Consider the following 22,222-nt stretch of genomic DNA (forward strand, 5'->3'; position numbering starts at 1 on the left):
TTACCCCAATTAATATTTGTTTTTGGTTTAGCACTGAAGATAAATCAAGTATTACTCAGCCACACACAAAGAAAATGCTGTTTTCTCTGGCACATGCTAGAAAGGCAGGGGTTAAGATTCATACTTATCAGTTCAGACACACCAAGCTAATTAATGAGACGGGGTGATGGAAGGAGTAAGATGGACAACATGCTGAGCACTGGCATGGGGAAAAAGTAGAGGCACAGTCAGATTCCTTCTTCATTAACTGTACTTCAGAGTTATTAGAGTAAATATAAATCCAGCCTCCTCCTAAATTGCTTTATCTGGCTGACTGCCCTACAGTGGACAGAAGGTAGAGCATGGATGCATGCCACTATATTTTCTTTCATCTGGACTTAACCTTAATGCTCCTGGATTTTCCTGTACCGTTTTAGGGCTAAGCAAGCTGATTAAGACCACAGAGGGCAGTGGAGGGACTCCTGTTGTGCACCCCTCTCTTGTACCCACATATCATACTGTTATGAGCCAAGCTGTGTTTGTGCTATTTTTCAAATAGGTTACAACCTGTCTTCCACAGCCGTAATTCAGCACATCATAAAGAATAGCCACGGGGCTACTAGGAGCGAGTTGCTGTGATAATCACTTAAGCTACCAGAGCCTGATGTCACTGTGGATTATTATTTTCCTTTGCTGGGACAATATGCTAAAAATAATTTAAACTTAAGATGTTTATAACATTCTAGGAAAGTCATTAGCAAGGATATCTAGAAAAACAAATGCAGTTTGAACACCGATGGATTGACCATACAACTGAAAGCATTCACTCTTCCTAAGGAACAAAGTCAACAACTTCCTATAAGCAAGCAATACATGAACCAACAGAACATGGCTGCACAATACATGCCACGAGACACTCAAGGGACAGTGACTTTTAACAATTGTTTTTCAAACATTTTCCAAATCACAAAATAAATGTTTTCTTAATTCAGTAAAAGAGTCAACATGTCATCTCTTATTACATACATATCACTCGTCTTTGTACTACAATGGATAATAGTCCTTTCATTGACAACGAAAACCAATCCCCCAGCATTGCTCTGAGGAAACCCTCACCAACAGAGCTTGTACTTACTCAAGATTCTGTGTTCCAGATACCTTGTCATTTTGGGGCACATACATGTTTTTTATAATTCTATATATTCTATAAGAGTGCACAACATTGTCTCCAAGGGCCCAAAATTTACCAACTGTTGCATTATTGTTCCAAATGGATTCATTTTTCACAAAATAGGGATCTATTTCTCAGTGGAGGTCTAGTCATTTTTTGTAGTTTCAATAAACCTGTCTAAAATGGCATATGTTTATGTTGGAGGTTTATATATTGCCATATTTTATTGTATTTTTTACTTGTCTAATTTCAAAGCACTTTAAGAAAATACATAAACAGAAGTGAAAACTAAAACAGCATTAACAACAGCACCAATATTTATTATAGTCAACGTATTTATTAAATACAATTTGTCATGCAAAAAAATATTTTCAGTCATATTAAAACCAGAGCACCTAGCTGAAAAACCATGTGAACATGCTGGAGAACAACAGGACTGAAAAGTTGAGAGACAGGAATGCTAACTGCCATCGTAGTAATATAATTTATTAAGATATAAACTGTACATAGTTCAGTAATTGCCTTGTATTATTGAGTTTTCTAATATGCATAACATTTAAACCGCAACTGCATGCAGTGAAATACTGAATACTCCAGAGTTTACACTGATGAACTTTATTTTCTCTAAATGTTCTGCAAAACGGTTCCAGAAACCACGTTGCTATGCTGCTCTACTTTAGGAAAAGAAACACCACACTCTGTTTATTCTTTGATATGACTGTTATGCTGGGCAATCAAGATCTTCAGCACTGAAATCCCAACGCGTAATTCTGCCATCAATTTACATGGTATTTTAAATGTACTTTTTAATGTGAGCAAAGAACTGACTCTGCCCTTAATGTCATGCTCTAAAACGTTTTGCTTATCTTTTCAAATGGATGCAAATAACAGGACTGTAGTAATAATCTGTCAGAATTGTTCATGATTTGCTGCTTGCACTTGCATTCTTGTTGCACAAATCAAAATGGAACTGCAACAATCTGTCTTCTGAAGAGATATCTGATCAGTGCTATTTTTAAAGAATATCAAATCTGCAAAAAGGCACCACTGTTTCTGGCCAAGTACTGAATTGATGTGTAATTGGTAATAGGAAACAGGAAATGCAGATGATTGTTAAATCAGGCTTAACTTTCATGATAGCTACACACATCAGGTGCTAAATTGTATCCACAGTGCAGTGGAATTTATAACACCATAAAAAGATGCTTGGTGTTAGTAATCTTAAACCTCCAAACCAATTAGATTTAAATATTAAATTAAAAATACATTTTCTTTAAAAAGATTCAAAATGAAAAAATAAGATCTGACATACTGTACCTGTGGGGATAAAACTAGTGTGATGAAGGGGGAAAAAAACTGTTCATCTATATTTTTTTAGTTTCAGTTTGTTTCTGTTAATTCTACTAATTTTTCCAGACTTGCTCAAAATATTCCTTTGTCAGATAAGGTGCTCACTTTGTAATGGCAGGGAAAGTGATAATGATACTCACTTACTGCAGCATTTAAATTAAGATGATGGATTAATAATCAGCAGAATACCAACATTTTAAAAAGGCTATGAAATTATGATGCATTGGAGAATCATTGAAACAATCTATTAAAAACATTACATCTGAAGATTTCAGTTTCAGACAGATTAAGGGCAACTTTAAACGTCTTTCTCATCTCAAGCATTTTTCACACTAGCATGAATCATCTGCAATGTGCAGAGAAGAGGATTTATTCCACTACATTTTGGTAATGCATCACTCACCAATCACAGTTCAGAAGGTGTTCACTTATCCTGTCAAAAAAGGACATGTATTCTGGAGTAGCTTTAATAACTGCTAAAATAAATATGCTCAGGACATGTTCCGGGGTCTAGGCAAATCGTGCTCCTTTCCAGACTTCATTTCTGAAGATACAACGAACATACACTGAAGTTACAGGGCAGCAACATCACTGTCAAGGAAAACAGCTAGCAAAACACCTGTACAAGTGGAGACAATTGCCAATGGGTCACTGCATTCCGACAAGCAGTGTCAGCACTTCCATACCTAAAATTCACTGAAGTAAAGACAAATAAAAAAACAGTTGTTTCAATTTCAAGGGCTGGCTCAAAGATTAATAATGCTTAACTATCAGAATTTGTTCAAGTTATTTATTTACCTGTCTAGGTTATATCACTATTTACATGACACAACTGTTAAACACTGCAATGCAATGCTGAAAACTCAAAGTAACACATGGCCTAATATACTTTTATTTTTCTTATTCTTTATTACCCTTTGATTGTTTTAAATTATTTTATTTTCACTTAGGAATCCTGAATGTTCAGCCTGAATAATGATTATACATACCTGGCAATGTATTAACTGTAACAGTTTTTACAAAATAAAAGATAATTGATAATCTAAACCTCACAAGAAACAAGTAAGCTGTGAAATAACTGCTTTTAAGTGTAGAGTTGTTGTGTCTGGACAGAGGTGTCTGAATTAATGTAATAATAAAAATAATATAATATTTATAATAATAATAATAATAATGTTTCTTTATTAGCCCTATACAATTTCTTGCATTAGGAATTCATCTTTTCGCATACCCCAGCTTTTCTCCATGGAGACACAGACACACAGACAGGGAGAGAAGCTTGGGGTCAGAGCGCAGGGTCTGCCATTGTACGGCTCCCCTGGAGCAGTTAGGGTTAAGGGCCTTGCTCAGGGGCCCAACGGAGTAGGATTCCTCTGCCGGCCGCGGGATTAGAACCAGCAACCTTCCAGTCACAGGCGCAGATCCTTAGCCAATTACTGTACTGAAAAGACACTGAATTTTGTGTGAACACCAGGTTTTGGTTACTGTTCTACTTTACCAAGAACGACCAATTGCACATTTTTTTGTTTTTGCTAAGCATTTGATTTGCATCCCAGTTACAACTTATAAGAAGGAGTCACACAATGAGCAGAACAAAAATCATGAAACCAACATGGCAATCTAGTCCTCATGAGCACGGCTGAGCAGTCCCTCTTTTTTGCAGCCCCGGTGCAGCTACTGACTACCTCCGAGTTTTACATTTTCCACCTCATCTTATTACTAGTAGACGAATCATGCATTTCCAGAAAATGAGGTTCACTACCACTGTCTACTACAGAGTAGTTTATGGTTTTTGTGCAGTGGTTTACGTTTTTCAAAGCACAATTATCAATGGGTAAAAGTAGCTTTAAACAATCTGAAACATTGTTCTTTTAATTGTTATTTTTTCATAGTTTTTTATGATTCCATTTATTTACTGAGCTTGGACTGCAAGTTGTTAATTGCTAATTACACACTTCATATATGCTTTTATAGGCTGGTAACAACGGCGTCTGTTTTAGCTATCCTTTTTACAAACGAAATCTTTAAGATATAGTATCCCAGATTTTTTAACTTAATATAAAATGAACAGTTCCAGAACAAAAAGGTTCAGTTTACATTATTATTTTGAGAATCCTGAGTTTCACCCTTATGTGGAAATGTATTTCCTTAAAATAGTGCTATTTATTAACTGGATATGATGTGCGGAAATTTGGAACCTTATGACAGAGTGGATTCATAGTTTTAAGCAGTTTTGGCAAATTTGTATCACACACATTTGAAAGTAGTTGAAAGCTCAAAATGATTTCACTCTAAGTGTAGAAGAGTCTACTTGAGTTTTATATGGTGTTATCAGATTTTAATTAAGTTTCCATATAAGAGAACCTGCCCCACCTTCCAGAATGTTAACATTACAATTGCAAGGCAGATTCATTTAAATTTTAAAAAATGACTATACATTGTTTAATGATATTATAAATACCTACCAATTCTGTTTTAAAGCATTACTATGCCTGAAATTATGTTTAAATAGAGCAGCATGTTTACCGTTCACTGCAGTAGTTCACAATACATCAAAAGAGTTCAGTAATACGGTATGCAAAAACCACAAAGGCACACAGTGTGAACAATAAAACCTGAAGAAGTGTACTCGAAGGCAAACAACATACACGGGAGCATGGTTGCAAAGTATTAATTAAGAACAGACTGGCAACAGGATTTCCTTAATGTCTCAACAATTAAGCAGCCTCTTAATCACAACAAGATCAAACCTTTCTTTCAGACAACAGGTGTTACTGAAGGGGACAGTCTGAGGATTTGGGGAATTTTGGGATTTTGGTGGCATGTCGAACCTCGCCAGACATTACAAGCAAAAATAAAAGTTCAATAACATTCAATCTGTACAGTATATAAGCTGTATGTACTGTAGCAACTACAAGGAAATTCTATGCAAGCATCATGCCGAAACACCACCTTACACATACTGCAAAAAACGATATTGAAAGAGATAAGGAAGCTTATGCTACCTGGAATACAGTACGTCTTCAAATGAAAAACTGGCCTAAGGAAATAAGTGCTATATCTCACATTTAGATTGAACTCGGGGTTAAAATGGAACAAAGACATGCATGCTGTTATGAAAAAGAAAGAAGGAGTACTCTATTAGCTTGTGAAATCTGTAATTTCCTCTCAAGAATACAATGTGAACACATTTTACACCTTCTATTAATTAGATAACTTTGTACTATTAACCAGGCATGTAACTGTAGAGCCAGGATGTCTTTGTTCTAATTGTATATTTAGCAATTTTAAACACTCTTAATAAATTTTTAAAAGTTACTAATATAAGTAATATTTTGTAGTAGTTCAGGTGGGTAGCTGCGCCAGCATGCGTAGGCTGCAAAGGAACAAGTAATAGGTTTATTCCATGCTGAAAAAAAGAAGAAAGAGAACACAACGTTTCGGCCGTGGAGCCTTCTTCAGGTGTGAGAGAGACAGGGCAGTAGGCAAAGGTAAAGTAGCGGGAGAACAAAGGTTGGGAGGGAGTCAAATAAGTAATATTTGACAAAGCTGACTACTATCCTTTCTTCCTCTCATAATGTGTAACAACATATTAAAAGAGGACAGAAACCTGTTTTAGTTATTGTTGTATAATGCCCCAGATAATCTACATTGACACCAAACTGCAACTGCAAATGAATTAGAAAGGAAATGACAAAAGAAAAACCTTGGGATTACTACATTGTGAGGTAAACACTTGAAATGTAATGGAAAAATGCATATTACTGGAACTGACATATTCACTGTGTGCATGACAAATATTTTAAACATTTATCTCCCATTGAACATTAACCCAACATTAGAAAAATGGTCAAGGTTTTAGATCAGGTTCAGACAAAGTGCATTACCAAATGTCGTAAATTACGCTATTGCATAATTTAAAAATGTTGGTAACCATCACATATTAATAAAGACCCAAAAAGCTAATGTGTAATGTGAAAAGCAAAGTCTCTCCTTTTCTTCAAAACATTTTGTTTCACCTGCTTTACACTTCAAAAGACGTTTTGGCGATTTATGTATTTATCACGTTCAGACACTAAAACCGTATGAATGATACAATGACACTGCACATGATAAAGTTGATAAAAAGCCTTTAAAGTACACTGCCTCAAAAAGGAAACACTTCATTGCCTCCATCAAAAAAGAAAACAAAACAGGTGTTTAAAGACAGAACAAGAATGCACAAACTGATCATTGGTACCACAGTACTGAAACGCAATGCACAGACGACCACAAGATATTACTGCTTCCTATGACTGGATTTGCATTTAAATTGATCAAAACATGAACAGAAGTTAAATGTATTCTACTGATCCAGGTAGTACTCAGCAGTATTGTGACTGTGCCTAGTGCACAATACTAAATGGGGGAAGTTTCATTCTGCAATAAAAATGACTTTGATAAGCTTGCCATAAGCCAATAAGCAAACAAAATGTGCCTGTTTGTAGGCCGCAGCAGGTAAATGTCATTAATGCAGTTACTGTAATATAGAGCACTTACATATTCCTGACCAAAACTGCTCACCATATAAAGCATTTCAATCAGGCTATTGTGTAAGCTGACACAGAGTGGAAAAAGTTAGAATAGCCACCCTTGAACTTTTAATTGAGCTACAGTGCTTAGCCTGTTAAGTAGGAATATTTAGAAGACAAAGTGACTGTTGCTGTAAAAAAAAACCCACTTAAACAGATATCCATCCATTTTCTAATAACTTTAACCAATTTAAGGTTGAGGGGTCTCAGAGCCTTTCCCCCCAAGCAATAGGTGCAAGGCAGAGAACACCCTGGATAAGACACCAGTCACAGGGGGCACACAGACCCATTAGTCCCATTATACCACAATCAGTACAAACTCTTAGCTAGTAAAGATGTGGGTGTCCTTAACATTGCCATCTTGGATCTGGGCCATATTTCAGGGCTCCCATTCTGTACAGGTCACCCCAAAAGGTGTCAGTTCTCAGGGAAAACCTGTACACAGATGACCACAGCCCCTCTAATTGAGACAGAATTAGTTAATTCTACCCCCAAGCACAGTAGAAACAAACAAAATATTGTCATCATGCTATCTCTCTTGCTTCACACTTCTGATATACAAGGACCAAAAGTGAGAGCAGAGCCATCCGTATATACTATTTCATGCTCAGAGCTACTGTGGCGATTTAACCTACATGGCACAATGTATGCATATTAATAGAAATTTATAAAGCATACATTTGCAGTACAAAATTGCTCACATATCAAGGATATATTAAGGAGTGGTGGCTGAAACAGTTCTTGAAGCTTAACTATCTTTCTGTAATCATTTCCTCATGTAGCTCCCTCACAGTCCAAATTAAGTCAACTAAAAATAACGACCCTGTACTATCAAAGGACACATATATTCTTTCATATAAATCAAAGGCCAGACGCTGTCCTTTTCTCAGCCCTTCTGAAGCAGTGAGAAACATCAACTGTGTTGTCTTTCTCAGAACACAAAGCAGCCAAGATGCAATCACCAAGGACTAGTGAGCCCATATGTAATTAATCCTGAATCTCAGCACACAGAAACCCTTTGCCCGGATATTTTTTTCTTTGCACACAATTCCCCAAATGTTTGCAGCTTATAACAGAAAATAACTTATGCATTATGACCATGAACTAAAGATGAACCCCTAGAGAGAGCACGATCCAAACCTGAACTGAAGTTGACATGTTCAAAGAAAAGTCAGGGGTAGCTGCCTTGACAATCTGTATGGGCTTTTTAATGAAGGAGTATGAAAGAAAGATGCCAGGGGCTGGTCTGATCTAAGACTGCTATCTGTGGTTTCCACACATCAATCATCACCATACAAACAAGACAGGACAGAGAAAAGGTGCATCCATTACTTCAGAAATAAATTAATCCACCTGCTAACACAATAACAACAAAAAAAACAACTTCCAGTCAAAGTATTTACAGACTAGTACTGTATTCAAAGATACATTTAAAAGGTAAAATTTGTTTTGTATGCTTTTGAATTCATAGAAGCCTTGTTTTATTATTTTTGCACCTAGCCATTATGCATCTGCTTTGTTTTTGACCCAATAAAAAAAGGCAATAAAACTATTACATATCAAATGAATGGGCACTTGCCAGGTCTGGCTCTTCCTTGTTTTCTGACCAAAGATAAACAACTCGGCCAAAAAAAACATTCTTTACGCTCGATGAAAGTAATGTAATTCACAGACTCATTAAGCAATTGACGAGAATTTCACTGCAAGACATCGGTTCCATGTACAGAACACACAGAAACACAGAAGAAAACAGCTCTGTAATTATAAGTCCTCAAGTTTGTGTCCATTTTATCTGAACACTCCATTTTTTGAATTAGTACGGCTTGCAAAGTGCTTCAGCTCTGTTTTAGGAACAGTCAGCAAGCCGTGACCAGCAGTTATGTTAATGATCCATTCTAAAATGTGAGAAAGGCAGAACCCCTTGACCTCTCAGCTAGCAGGCAAAAATGCCGATGGTTCAGCTAAAGGTAGTCCAGGCCACTGATTAATGTGACGACACACTCCAAACCACCAATATCTTTACAGAAAGGTTTGACCATCAAACCTATTCAATCTATTCCATCTTTTTCCCCCCAGTGCTGTATAACTAAATGATGCCGTAGTGCCTCTGGACTCTGAAGCCCTTTTATTTTCAGCCGGCCATGTCTCTGTACCTGCCATCTGTGAAAGGTCAGGAACAGGAGGTCTACATTTTCCCGAGAACGGGACAGACGAGCAACTGTAGTCTAACAAAATTTACTGTTCCTATTTTTCACAAACATCACACAGTGTTTTATCATGGGAGCCAGGACTAGCCAACAACAACAATTAGAGTAAGAAAATTAAAAAAAAACACTTCAAAACTCATTTAGCATAGGCTGGTTTAAACTTCACAATCAAAATGAGAGACTGATTAAAACACAATACTCGGGGTGTTTCATTAATTTCCGTAAATTCAGACTGTATATTAAATACCATTTATGTTGACAAATCATTTACAAATCATTCACATCTGTTAGATCTAGACAATGTAAGGAAGCAATGAAAACCACATTATAAAGTAACATAACAATAGAGATATTGCAGCTGAGTCCAGAAAAGAGTGACGAAACACATTCTTAGGCTTAAAGGAATGCCTTAATGACCAAAGAAACTAAACGTTTTTCTTCATTTTGAGCAGAGCAAGTATTGAAAATCCTCAAAGGATGGAGAAAATCAACCCAATGAACCTTTTCAAAACCCACACTGAAACATGTACAGGGTAAGCTGAAACTACAGGGAAGTGAATTTAAAACTTAGGACAAGAGGCATGTATTTTTACACAAAGGATTGCATGAGTCTGGAACAAGCTACCACCCACGTAGTTTAAAATGGCACCTCCTCTTCTTTCAAAAATGGTTGAAGAAATTCTCGAATCAATTAGCTACCAGAACCCAAACAAGCTACAAGAGCAACTATTTGTATGCTCTCCATCTATTTTTTAACAAATAGCAAGCTCACCTTCTTAACACACAACTGTCAGTTTAATCAAATTTAAAGGCTGAAGTGCAAACATATTTTTTAGCTTTATGCAACCAAATCAGCTTTGGCAATCACAACTCATCTTAGAAAAGCCGGTTGTGCCGTATGGCACCACTGGCGAATGCTGATAAGCTGGGCTCCTGAACAGAATAAGCAAGAGGGATGAGCAGACCCTTTAATCCTAAACAGGGGGGAGCACTACATCACAATATAACTACAATGCAACTCTCCCAGCACAAAGAGATAATCTCACGTACCAACCAAACTTTGTTAAATAATAGTAACTCTCTTATAATGTAGGTTTCTTGGATGCCAGTCCTTCAAAGGAAAAAATCAACATCATTATCTATAAAATTAGCTGCATTAAATTCCTTTATTTGATCTTATTCAAACAGTACTACGGTACAGTGCTAACTGCTCTGTTTCCTAGTTAAAGGACTAAGAAAGCAAAGATCTGGCACTAAGCAAGAGAAATACAACCATCGATAGCATGCATATGAATGAACAGAAGCCCACACACTATACACTGCATATACACATAAACATCAAAGTCAGCTCCTACTGTTCTTTCCTTTGTTCGGTTTTGTACATTGTATACTGCCGTTAGACTAACAGTTTCACACTAGTATTTAGCAAAGTACTGTACATAATAGCAACTGTATATAACAATTTTTATGTTTGTATATATGACTTAATTTACTTTCCCTAAATAAGTATCCATTGAAAATACAATTTCTAAACCTTTTGGACATTTTTATGTTAATACTAAAGATTACAATGGCATTTTGTTTTGTCTGAATGGTTTTTTATCTGTGATCCCAATGTCCTTTACTGACATCCATAATGGTGTCATTGTTTAAAATAGTTTTAAGTACCCCTCCACAACAATTCTGTTTGTTCAAACTATTATAGTTTTAAGTACTATAATAGTTTATCGGTATAAAAATCAATTTTAAAGATTTCCAAAAGGAAGGAGAAAGAACCGAACTTTATATATTGTTTTGAAAAATATATTTTCCTTTAGATTAATTATGTTTTTATTATTCTTGTGAAGCAATGGCTAAGCCATTGGCCTGAATAAAATTAGCCAGCAGTAGACCGCATGCAGTTCCCTGTGTGTTCTAGTACAATACAAATAAATGACAATAACACCATTTCTTATAACCTCCAATGAAGATGAGAGCCAAGGCTAACTAGTCTTATATTAGCAATAGTGTTACAAAGGAATGAGATATTATTATCAGCAATGCAAGCAAACTGGAAAGCTGCTCTGTCACTTATCTTCTCACTATAATTCCTTTACAATCATGCCTCCAGTCAACATAAGGAATTTGATATGTATTGAACAGATCAACCCACAGACCTATAGGCGCTGTTGCTCAGCTCAGTGGCTGTTCAGATCTTGAAAAAACATTAACTAGATAAGATCCCTACATGTGCATTGCATTTCTTGTGTAAATGCCTTTACTGTAAAAGGTGTGTAATTAAACCTTCTGTAACATGTGGTGAACTGAGAATGGACAGAAACAGAGAAGAGATTAACCACATCTGTGCTTTGGCTCTGAAATGCCAACAACAATAAAGAACCATTACAAAAAGCGTCAGCGGTACAGAGAAGACATTAGCATTTTATAGTCTTCTCAGCACTTTTTGTACAGCAGTGTGGCATGGTTTTCATAAGGTTTAATTTAGTAGCACTATGTCACCCCCACTACTGCATAAAACTGCAAAGCAGCAGATCTAGGACTGAAACTTGTCTTCTCATATCAGAGTGTGCCTGCCAAACCAAAACAGGTGCTGATAGCTGAGAGGATGCTCCTAAAACAGAGCTCATGTCAAAGCCTAACAAACTATCCTGTTTGAAATTCACCAAAGTGTACCCATTTTCATATATGAGTCAAATCCACAAGGCAACTCTTAATTTATATGAAATTCCTTTACACTCTCAAATGCCTTTCTAAATTTTTTAAAAAGAACATGCTGGACACCCTTGATTGCTTTTTTCATGGTCTCACTGTGTCTTTGTGTACACTGGATAATGTTTTTCTTGAACTATAAAGGTGACAAGACGTGAACATTAAAAAACCATACACACAATACACTCTGGAACAGGTAGAACATATTGTTTTTAAGGAAAGAGTCATTTCAGCTTACAGAGCCTTGAAACACTCCCATCTGTTTCCTGCCCTGTAAGAACACACCTGTGAACTATTTCTTTCAATAACAATTCTCGCAAACAGATCTGAACAAAAATGCCTTCTTATCTTCAAAGACAACTCCAGATGGTATACATTTCTCTGATCAAGCTTACCATGCTGTTGTTCTACTTTCAATTCCTGCTGTACAAGACAAACAAAATGTTGCCACTGCATGTAGTGTTTGAAATAAATAACTCAAAGTACATAATGGTTTAATATTATGTTTAATAAATAAATATAATATAATATGTGTAATAAATATAACATAATTGTACTTAATATGTAAACTATAAAATGCAGGCTGAGGAAATGCCTAATTTTAAACTAAACTGATGCACTGATAATGACAATATCATAAAAATAAATGTAATACAGGCTATGTGGTTTTGTGGATTATAGTGAAATATCCTTATTGGCATTGAAGATAATTCATTGGCTGATTTGCAACAATAATGCATCAGCTGATTTGATACAGATGGTACCTAAAGTAACTATTTCTCAGTTGCACCAAGTTAAACACTACACTTGCTTAAAAGCATTTCAAAGAAACAATTATACAGTATATTTGATTTGTATATATAAAGTGGTCAAACAATATAAATTGATATCATTTACATGATCAGGTTAGGATCATTACTTGTATGCAACATACAGTACCAACTTGCAAAAAAAGTGTTTCATGTACTGTAGCTGATCAATATGTGTTGTGAATGAATAAACACAAAGTGAAAAGAAAATCAAAACAAAAGAGATATAATAAAGTGTTGGAAATGAGCTTTTCAACAGATCAGTTAAGAATAAATATGAAAACAATACATCCACAATCTGTTCAAATGAGTGTGAATGTATTTTAGTCTTAAAATATGTTTTAGTTTAGTCTGAGAGCAATAAACCAAAATATTAATTTACAGGGGCGTTTTTGCAATCCACCATTAAATACATAGGACGCAAAAGTGGGTTTGAAGGTTTCTATGACACATTTGAAACAAGAAAAGGTACTGTAACAGTACTAAGTGAACTTCTCGTGAGCATTATTAATGGATGAGCATTGTGTTTAAAATCCCCATTCAAGAGTCTGCACTACCATTAAAAAAACACATTCAGAAGAAGAAGCCACTTAAAAGGGCACTATGCCCCAGAAATATAATCAATATCCCTTTATTATAAAGAAAAATACTTTTAACAGTTGGAAATAATATAGTAAAACCAGAAATCACATGAAATTCCACAACATGAGTAAATACAGCTTAAGCTGTTCTTTTCCCCAATTCAAACAATCTGTAATTAATGATATCCTTTATTCAATAATTGTCAAAAGCACTGATCCATGCATAATGTTACTGGATTTACTGTACCTTCCATATTGAGAACACCATATACTGTATATCCCCCACAATTAACAGGGTCTCACCAAAGTCCTGGCACAAGTTCTCAAAATGTTGCTGTATTCATGCTTTTCAGTAAAGAATTTAAAATAATTATATATGGCTGTGGCAGTGGTTTTGTAGGTCATCCTAAGTCACATCTGTTTAAAAACTGAGAACACTAAAATATTGATAATGTAGATAGTGAAACTCTGGTCCTTCAGAGAGGAAGGATATTCAGATTTCCAAACTCTCTCTAATTTTAACAAGTCAGCTTTTTATTTAATGGTTACCTATAAGACCTACAGGACTTGGTCTCTCCAGGGTTAGGGATAGAAACCCCTGCTTTTTAGCAAATGTGGAACTGTAAAATTGTCAAAGCAGATAAGGGCATTTCTAAATCTCTATTACATCTAGTAAGAAAAAGACAGAAAACATGCAGAAATCATGGTTCACATGACTCCTGTGACTCCTGTATGATTTTTATGTTTTTTTTATATTTTGGTTTCTTTTTTTCTAATAGTTATGCTAATTACATAAGGTCGGGAAACAGTAATGCAGTTTTGATGTGTTTCATTGTCTTTCAATTGTTACAATACATATAATATACAAGGTTGTGAATCCTGAAACATCGTCAAAACTGTCAACATCAAGGGAGGGGGGGTCACTTCATTTTCAGTGATACAAAAAACATATTAAGCTCCATCCTCTCTCCACCTATTTTCCAAAGCAGGATTACACTTTGTAGGTTGTCCTCAGCTAGGGTTAAATGGACTTGGACTGCCCTCACGGATTCATCAACCTTTCAGTTAAGGTTATGAGATGCTAATGCCATTGGACAATTTGCGTGGCTAGGCTTTTATTTGGACAGATCGATAAAGCCAGACACTGACAACACACTGTACTACTGTAACTACAGTAGCATTGCAGAAAGAGTGTTGTTTTTGATGGTGGCATCATGGTCTCCTACTCATTAATCAAATACAACAGACCCCAGGATTTCTACAAGCTGGCTGTAATGCATATCACACAAAGAAGGCCGTGCTCATCCACCTGAATTCAATAACAATTAATGTTACAAAGCAAAGACTAACTAACAAGCAGAAGAGCCAAAGACAAGATGAAATTGCTAGACGTCTATAAGTATGTGACACCAATAAATATCATATATTGCAATCAGTTATACCTGCTTGAGGGTTATCCTGTATGAGTCTCCTGCAAATCCTCCTGTTATAAAAATGTGCATCTACAGTGCAGTCCATAAGTATTTTGACGGTAACAATTTTTTTTTTGTTTTGGCTCTGTACTCCAGCACATTGGATTTGAAATAAAACAATGACTATAAGGTTACAGTGCAGAACGTCCACTTTAATTTGACAGTATTTAGGTCTATTTTGGGTGAACCATACAGGAATCACAGCCCTTTTTATACATAGTCCCCCTATTTCAGGGGACCAAATGTAATTGGACAATTGGCTTCTCAGTTCAGTTTTATTTGTATAGCGCTTTTTTACAATGGACATTGTCACAAAGCAGCTTTACAGATTTCCGGGCCTAAACCCCGAGTGAGCAAGCCAAAGGCAACAGTGGCAAGGAAAAACTCCATAGTCTAAGGTAGGAAGAAACCTTGAGAGGAACCAAGGCTCGAACGGGAGAGCCTATCCTCCTCTGGCTGGCACCGGGTTAAATTAGAATGAACACATATGAGAGCTGTCTGTATTCTATTACATGGTGGGCAAAGTACAATCTTGTATGGTAATGCCCAACAGCATCCGGAATGTTCAGTTGGTTTCCTTCAGTTGCTATTCCTAAGTATGTATCTGAAAGCTTGACTAAACAAATATGTTTTTAGCCTAGATTTAAAGATTGAGAGTGTGTCTGAATCCTGCACATCTTTGGGGAGGCTATTCCATAATTGGAGAGATCTATAAGAAAATGCTTTGTTGCCAGCTGTGACTTTTTTTAATTCTAGGAACATCTAGGTCACCCGCTCAGTTGTTTCTTGGCCAGCTGTGTGTCGTTGCATTGTTAGTTCACGCACAAGAGAGCTTACAAAAGGTCTAGAGCTGATTCTAGATGTGTGGCATTTGAATCTGGAGTCTGTTGCTGTTGTCTCTCAACATGAGGATCAAAGAAGTGTCAATGCCAGTAAAGCGGGCCATCATGAGGCTGAAAAATCAGAATAAATCAATCAGAGACATGGCCAAAACATTAGGTGTATCAAAATCAACTGTCTGGTACATTGTTAGGAAGCAAGAATGCACTGGTGAGCTTAGCGATACCAAACGACCTGGTAGACCACAGGAGACCACAGTAGTGGATGACCAAAGAATACTTTACAGGATGTAGGCATAGATGTGTCAAAGACTACCATAAAGAGAGGAATACACCAGCATACTCTCAGAGGGTTCACCACAAGATGCAAACCACTGATAAGAAAGGCCACAGAAAGGCCAGGTTACAGTTTGCTAAAAAGTACATTAAAAAGCCCCTAGAGTTCTGGGACAAAGCCTTATGGACAGATGAGACAAAGATTAACCTGCCCCAGAGTGATGGAAAGAGGAAAGTGTGGAGAAAAAAAGGAACTGCTCATGATCCAAAGAATATCACCTCATCTGTGAAACATGGTGGAGGTAGTGTTATGTCTTGGGCATGTATGGCTGCCAGTGGAACTGGCTCACTTGTCTTTATTGATGATGTGACTGCAGGTGGCAGCAGCAGGATGAATTCTGAAGTGTACAGAAGCATCTTATCTGCTCAGATCCAACGAAATGCCTCAAAAAACTAATTGGACTGCACTTCACCTTGCAGCAGGACAACGACCCCAAACATACTGCTAAAGCAACTATGGAGTTTTACAGGGCCAAAAAGAGGAATGTTTTTGATCGGCCAAGTCCATCACCCGACCTGAATCCCATTGAGCATGAATTTCACTTACTGAAGACAAGACTGAAGGCAAAAAGCCCTTAAAACAAGCAGGAACTTAAAATGGCTGCTTTACCAGGGAAGATACCCAGCATCTGGTGATGTCTATGTGTCGCAGACTTCAGGCTGTTATTGACTGCAAAGGATTTGCAACCAAATACTAAACATGACAATTTTATTTAAGATTATGTTTATGTGTCCAATTACTTTTGGTCTCCTGAAATGGGAGGACTATGTATAAAAAGGGCTGTATAATTCCTATACGGTTCACCCAATATAGACATAAATTAAAGCTGACATTCTGCAATTTAACCTCATAGTCATTGTTGCATTTCAAAGCCAATGTGCTGGAGTACAGAGCCAAAACATCACAAATTGTGTCATTTTCCAAATACTTACAGACTGCACTGTATGTGAGTAAACAAAACTAAAGAAAAATAACACAGTTACATGTTTTAATACAGAAATGCATGCAGGAGGTAAGAGCCTGGAATGGGACTTTAAGACCTATAAGAAAAAAAAACCAGAAGGCAAAAAAGCATTTATTCACTCTGTATGTTATATTAAGGCGCATTCTATATCTTGGAGAAAGATATAAAATGACCGTACATAATGGCTACCAAAATTAAATAAGCTATTTAAAATATTTATTTCTAATGTTATTGCAGGACACTTTCATAAACTGCTATCACAGAAAATAGAATACAAACTTTTAAGCTAACTTAAAATATCCATCTCATTTCCAGATACTATTATCTTCTTAGAGGGCAAATCAAGGAGGAATTAGGAACAATAGTAGAACAAGGAAAAAAATACAAAGGAAACTTCAAAAATACTTCCTTCCTTTCCCAAAATATAGGTAAAAGGTCTCATAATGTGTTATTATTTAGGAACATGAGTCTTATAACAGCATAAAGCAAATTACTGTCATTACTCCAACTCACACCAGCTTGACACCTTAAAAATATCTGGCCTTACAACATCATTGGCTTTATACGCCTTGAGGCATGTGAGCAAAAAACATTTTCATTATGCAAACATGCAAACTTGTGAGTAAAATATAAATGGGGGGGGGGGGGAGTACCCGAGGGCTGTGGCTGCAGAGCTGAACTCTCTTGGAATGCGTAATGAAACTCCTTCCATACACTATAAAAAGAACCTACTCCCTACCCCTTATTCCTCACCTACCCCACACAAACACGTTCATACAAATACACACAGCAAAAAATATACGCATCTTCATTTTCTTATTGAAACCCATTACTGAAGGTTGTTACACAATTTCAAGCCTACCACACGTTTTAACAACCTGTTACATTATAAGAAACCTGTGCTTGTACTGTAAATGCAGAGCCATTAATTGGAGGATGTATTTCCAGAAAGGGTTCTAACTGGCAAGTCTCAAAATGCTAGCAAAGCCAAAATCCTAACCCAACATAGCTAAGATTGGTAGACTATTACAGAACAATACTATGAAAACTAGCTCAGAATCCCAATGTCACAGTAGCAGTGCCACCTGTGCTTCAGTAGCATATATGTTAATAAACTTTGGGTTGAAGTATAAGGTCTGAGAAAAAAATCCCATCTGGGTAATAAACGACTTCTGTATTAAACCATCTGTCTTCATAATATGATTTCAGTCAAAAATACTGATCAATTTGTCATTTTTGACATCACAAAGGCCTTGTTCCATGCCGAACAGAAATTAATGCAGCTTGCGGCACTGTGTGTACAGCAGAAATGTACTTACTTACAGTGCAATTACAGCTAATGGTAATGACAAGTAACTAATTCCAATCACAATTACCGAGCAGTGGAAACAGAATGTTGCTAAATACAATTCTCACTACTTTTCAGTGAGGTGTCCTTAGAAAAGACTTCAAATTACTACCTCCATCCCATTTGGGATCACCAATTACTGGGATACATCAAAATAAAGCTTGTACCAACAGGAAAACTAGGACTCATGTATGCTTTCCCCTGAAACACACACTGTCAAAGCAACACACTTCTTACTTGCACTGAGACCCAGAGTGTCCAAAGTCAACCAACCCCTGTGGTGCTTAAAATCCTAATTCGCAATCAGTCATTTATTTTGCTGTATACTAAAATCCAATGTAACTCTCATCCCATACTGGCACATTTTTGTTCTCCTATACACACAGAAATAAAGAGAATACATTCTCTGTGGTTTGAATATGGCCAACAACTTTCTATTTAAATGTACCAACATAGCATTTGAAATGTTTAATATATGCTATCACAGCACTGATATTTTCTTAAACACATACAGGTATATTATTTTCTCTAAAAATACAAAACAAATGTATCAACTATTTATTTCTAATTCTACAAGCAGACGCATTTTCAAATCAGAGGACATTAATGCCAGGTTCTAGGTTTTACTACGGTGTAAAAGAAGATTTACGTTCAACATAGCAGGCTCTTAGTTGAGCATATCTTCCTGCTCTGCACTGTGCATGCACCTGATGCACAGGCTTTTGTGGTTTAGCTAGACCTTGCAAATTAAAATTAACTTCCAAAAGTATTATAGTTGGGATAATTATTTTAACACCATATGCATTTGAAAAACATACAATATTTATCATCTCATCTAAATCCTCTGGAAAATTTAAGACATATAGTGTGGACATATTAAAAATAATATCTTAGAAGATGAAAGATATAGTACTATTTCTTGCATTGTTTCACAAAGAATGTATCCCCAACTACTCTCTAGTAAAAAACTTTAACCATCTACAATGCCAGTAGGAGTCTCTAACACAAGAGTGAAATACTCCTATTAAAACAAACTGTGGCTCAAACTTCTGTAAGATCTGCTTGAGCACATTATAAGATGAAGAGAAGAAATGTATCATCAGACTATAGATGTTCTGTGATGTTCTCCTAAGTTTCCCATTTTTGTTAACTTGATTTTCAGAGAACCACAGAAACTGCTCAAAAGAAAATGCTATTATGCTTAAAAGGAATGCCCAATCACTGAGGAATACAAACTCTAAACACTCATCTCAGGACTTGGCCTACAGGGAAGCAATTAAAATAACCAAAATGCCTTTGGTATTTTGATTTAGACATTGGGAAACTCACAATTAAAAGGTTTAGGAAACTCAGCAAGTCAAGAATTAATTTGTCAGCATGAGACAAAAAGAGTTAAGATGTACAAATTCTCAGATTCTAAGGAACTATCACTTTAGGCAATTATGAGTCCCGGGCCTGTGAGGGTTTAAACCATTAAGGATTAAGCAATAAGCAAAAAACAGAAACATTTAATAAATTCACCAGTTACTATAACAAACTAGGCCTATATGTTCAACATACAATGGTAAACCCTTCGTTCATGAAAATATTATTCAAAAATTAATTAATTTCAATTATATAAAAAAAAGTAAACAACAGTATTTTTTGGTTTGCTGAACACCAAATTATCCTAAAGATTGGTATGTTTTCAGGTGAAGCAACAGAGTTGAGGCAGGAAGTACCAATACTTACAGTATGTTTCAGACCATGCATTCATACATAGTATGCATATCTCTAGAATGTCACAACTACCAACTGAGTAAGTGCTTAAAAACCTTAAAGGGTAATTGCTAAAAACAAGTACATTTTAAACAATATTGTTTAAATTACAAAATATTTTTGGTACAGGGTGCTTTTACATCTTACACTGTATTAAAAAAGTTTAGACTATACACTTAAATTTAAAATGTACAATTACATTTCAGCACTTTTTGTAACCTTACCAGTCTGGTCATTTGTCAAGAAAACTCCAGTTCTCCTCAAAATCAACAGTAATTGAACATTCAGGTCATCGAATTTAGTTAAAAATATTTTAAAAATATGAAGAGTGTATATGAAAAATAACTTTTATAACTGAATATATATATTGATTACTTAAGCTGTATATTTCAACTTTACCAATATTAAACATTTAAGACTAATAATCATAAACTAGAATTGATATGTGGAATTTAAACTGTCCAGCAGAGGGAGCAAACGGTAACAAGTAGAGTAGCATTGTATCACCATACAATCCAGACAATTCTAGCAATGGATTTTTGGCCCATTCAGTCATATAATGGGAGTTCACATTTTTCTCACTATTACTCATATCAAATGTATTCTGCTGTTTTGTTTCATCTTACAGGTATGCTTAATGTTGTGGAAACTACGCCAGTAGATGATTAATGAAAAAAATTAAATCATTTATCTGGGTTAATCCAACGAATTTCTTTGTTATGCACATACCAATAAACCATGGTATTGCATCTAAAATAAAATCTCTCAGGATTCTGCTTCGTGAGTATACACGGTACACAAAAACAAAATAACTATCGAAAAATATTAAAAATCTAAATTACATTTTTATGTGATTGACGCAACACTAATTTCGATACGGTATTATTTCTAAAACATGTCATTCCTTTGGCCATGGTCCACTGGTGCACTATTAACAGTAATATTAACCATCTTAAATACATATTCATGATTTAAGATGAGTCTATCACAACTAGATTCGCTACAACAATAATAATGCAATACAAAACCATTCTTAATCCGCGAGCCTTTTTGTTTTGCTTTAAAAATAAATAGACACTGTGTGAACCGTATGAATTTAGGATATACTGAACATATCTATAGTCGGTAAAGATGAATTCTGTAAGATTACAGTTACAATGTTCAATTCTCTGTAGCCAAAATCCTCATGATGATGCTTGGAATAGGTTATGAAGTAAAAATATGCAAGAATTTTAAGAACTATCAGTACATTTTCTTTAATAGATGACACAAAACTCACGATTGACAGGTTGACACAAAGTAAATGATATCTAGCACCTATCCTTTAATTGCTATTCTGATCATTTCCAGATAATGTTTGAAAGCAGAAAAAATAAAAATTATATGGAAAAACATTTGACATTAAAAATGCAATTTGCAATTTACACTAAAATTACATTTCGAAACCATACAGCTGGTTGCTGGTATACAAAGGAGATTCGTAAGGGTCTAATAAAAATTGCTTTCTATCAATTATCACAAAGTTACATTAATGGACAAGAAAGCTGCGGCATTCAAGCTCCTTACCTTCGTACATAGGGGCCATCGGTGCAAGGACTTCTGTTATTCATGGCAAAAAAATGAAGCGAGATTTCAGCTTAGAACTCAATAAAAATCTGCCATCTTGAGCCACTGTCAGAGTCGCTGTCTCCTGCATTACTAGCCCAGTTCATCAGAAGGAAAAATATTAGAAATGCTCATCCAAGATTCTGGTTTAGGGACCAGTCCTCTGTAGAAATAGAAGGGTAGGATTTCTGCAACTAAACCCCACGGATCGTGAGTTTTGTTTTTGGCTCAAAAGTTGAGCCAAATTGCAGGTCTACTTCAGCTAATGGCCAACATGTCTGTGGGGTCCCTGCAAAAGTTGCAATGGAGAAAGCCGAGGGAGTTTGGATATAATCGAATACCTATCGAATAGATTGCCGCTAACGAATAAAAAAACATGGTCATTTATTTAATTATTTTACCATCTAACTTGTGCATATGTAAGTTTTAAGTCAATTATTTAGTATTCGTAATATCTGAAATTATATGCAAGAACGACAAAACCATCCTTAGAAAAGAATAATTTGTCTCTCCGCAACAAAT

General features: G+C 35.8%; 1 protein-coding gene across 2 annotated transcripts in view; it reads right to left on the minus strand.

Annotated features, from left to right (window-relative positions):
• The window catches only part of hipk2 (homeodomain interacting protein kinase 2), a 115,690-nt gene extending 93,468 nt beyond the window's left edge, over nt 1–22,222 (minus strand). For both annotated transcript variants that reach the window (XM_088646943.1, XM_088646942.1), the window contains exon 1: nt 21,662–22,222. In XM_088646943.1, coding sequence (XP_088503069.1) covers nt 21,662–21,680 — 19 coding nt within the window. In that variant the 5' untranslated portion in view covers nt 21,681–22,222. The remainder of the gene's footprint in view (nt 1–21,661) is intronic.

This window comes from Lepisosteus platostomus, chromosome 9 (genome assembly GCF_059453375.1).
Source record: "Lepisosteus platostomus isolate fLepPlt1 chromosome 9, fLepPlt1.hap1, whole genome shotgun sequence".
In the NCBI taxonomy this organism is placed as follows: Eukaryota; Metazoa; Chordata; class Actinopteri; order Semionotiformes; family Lepisosteidae; genus Lepisosteus; species Lepisosteus platostomus.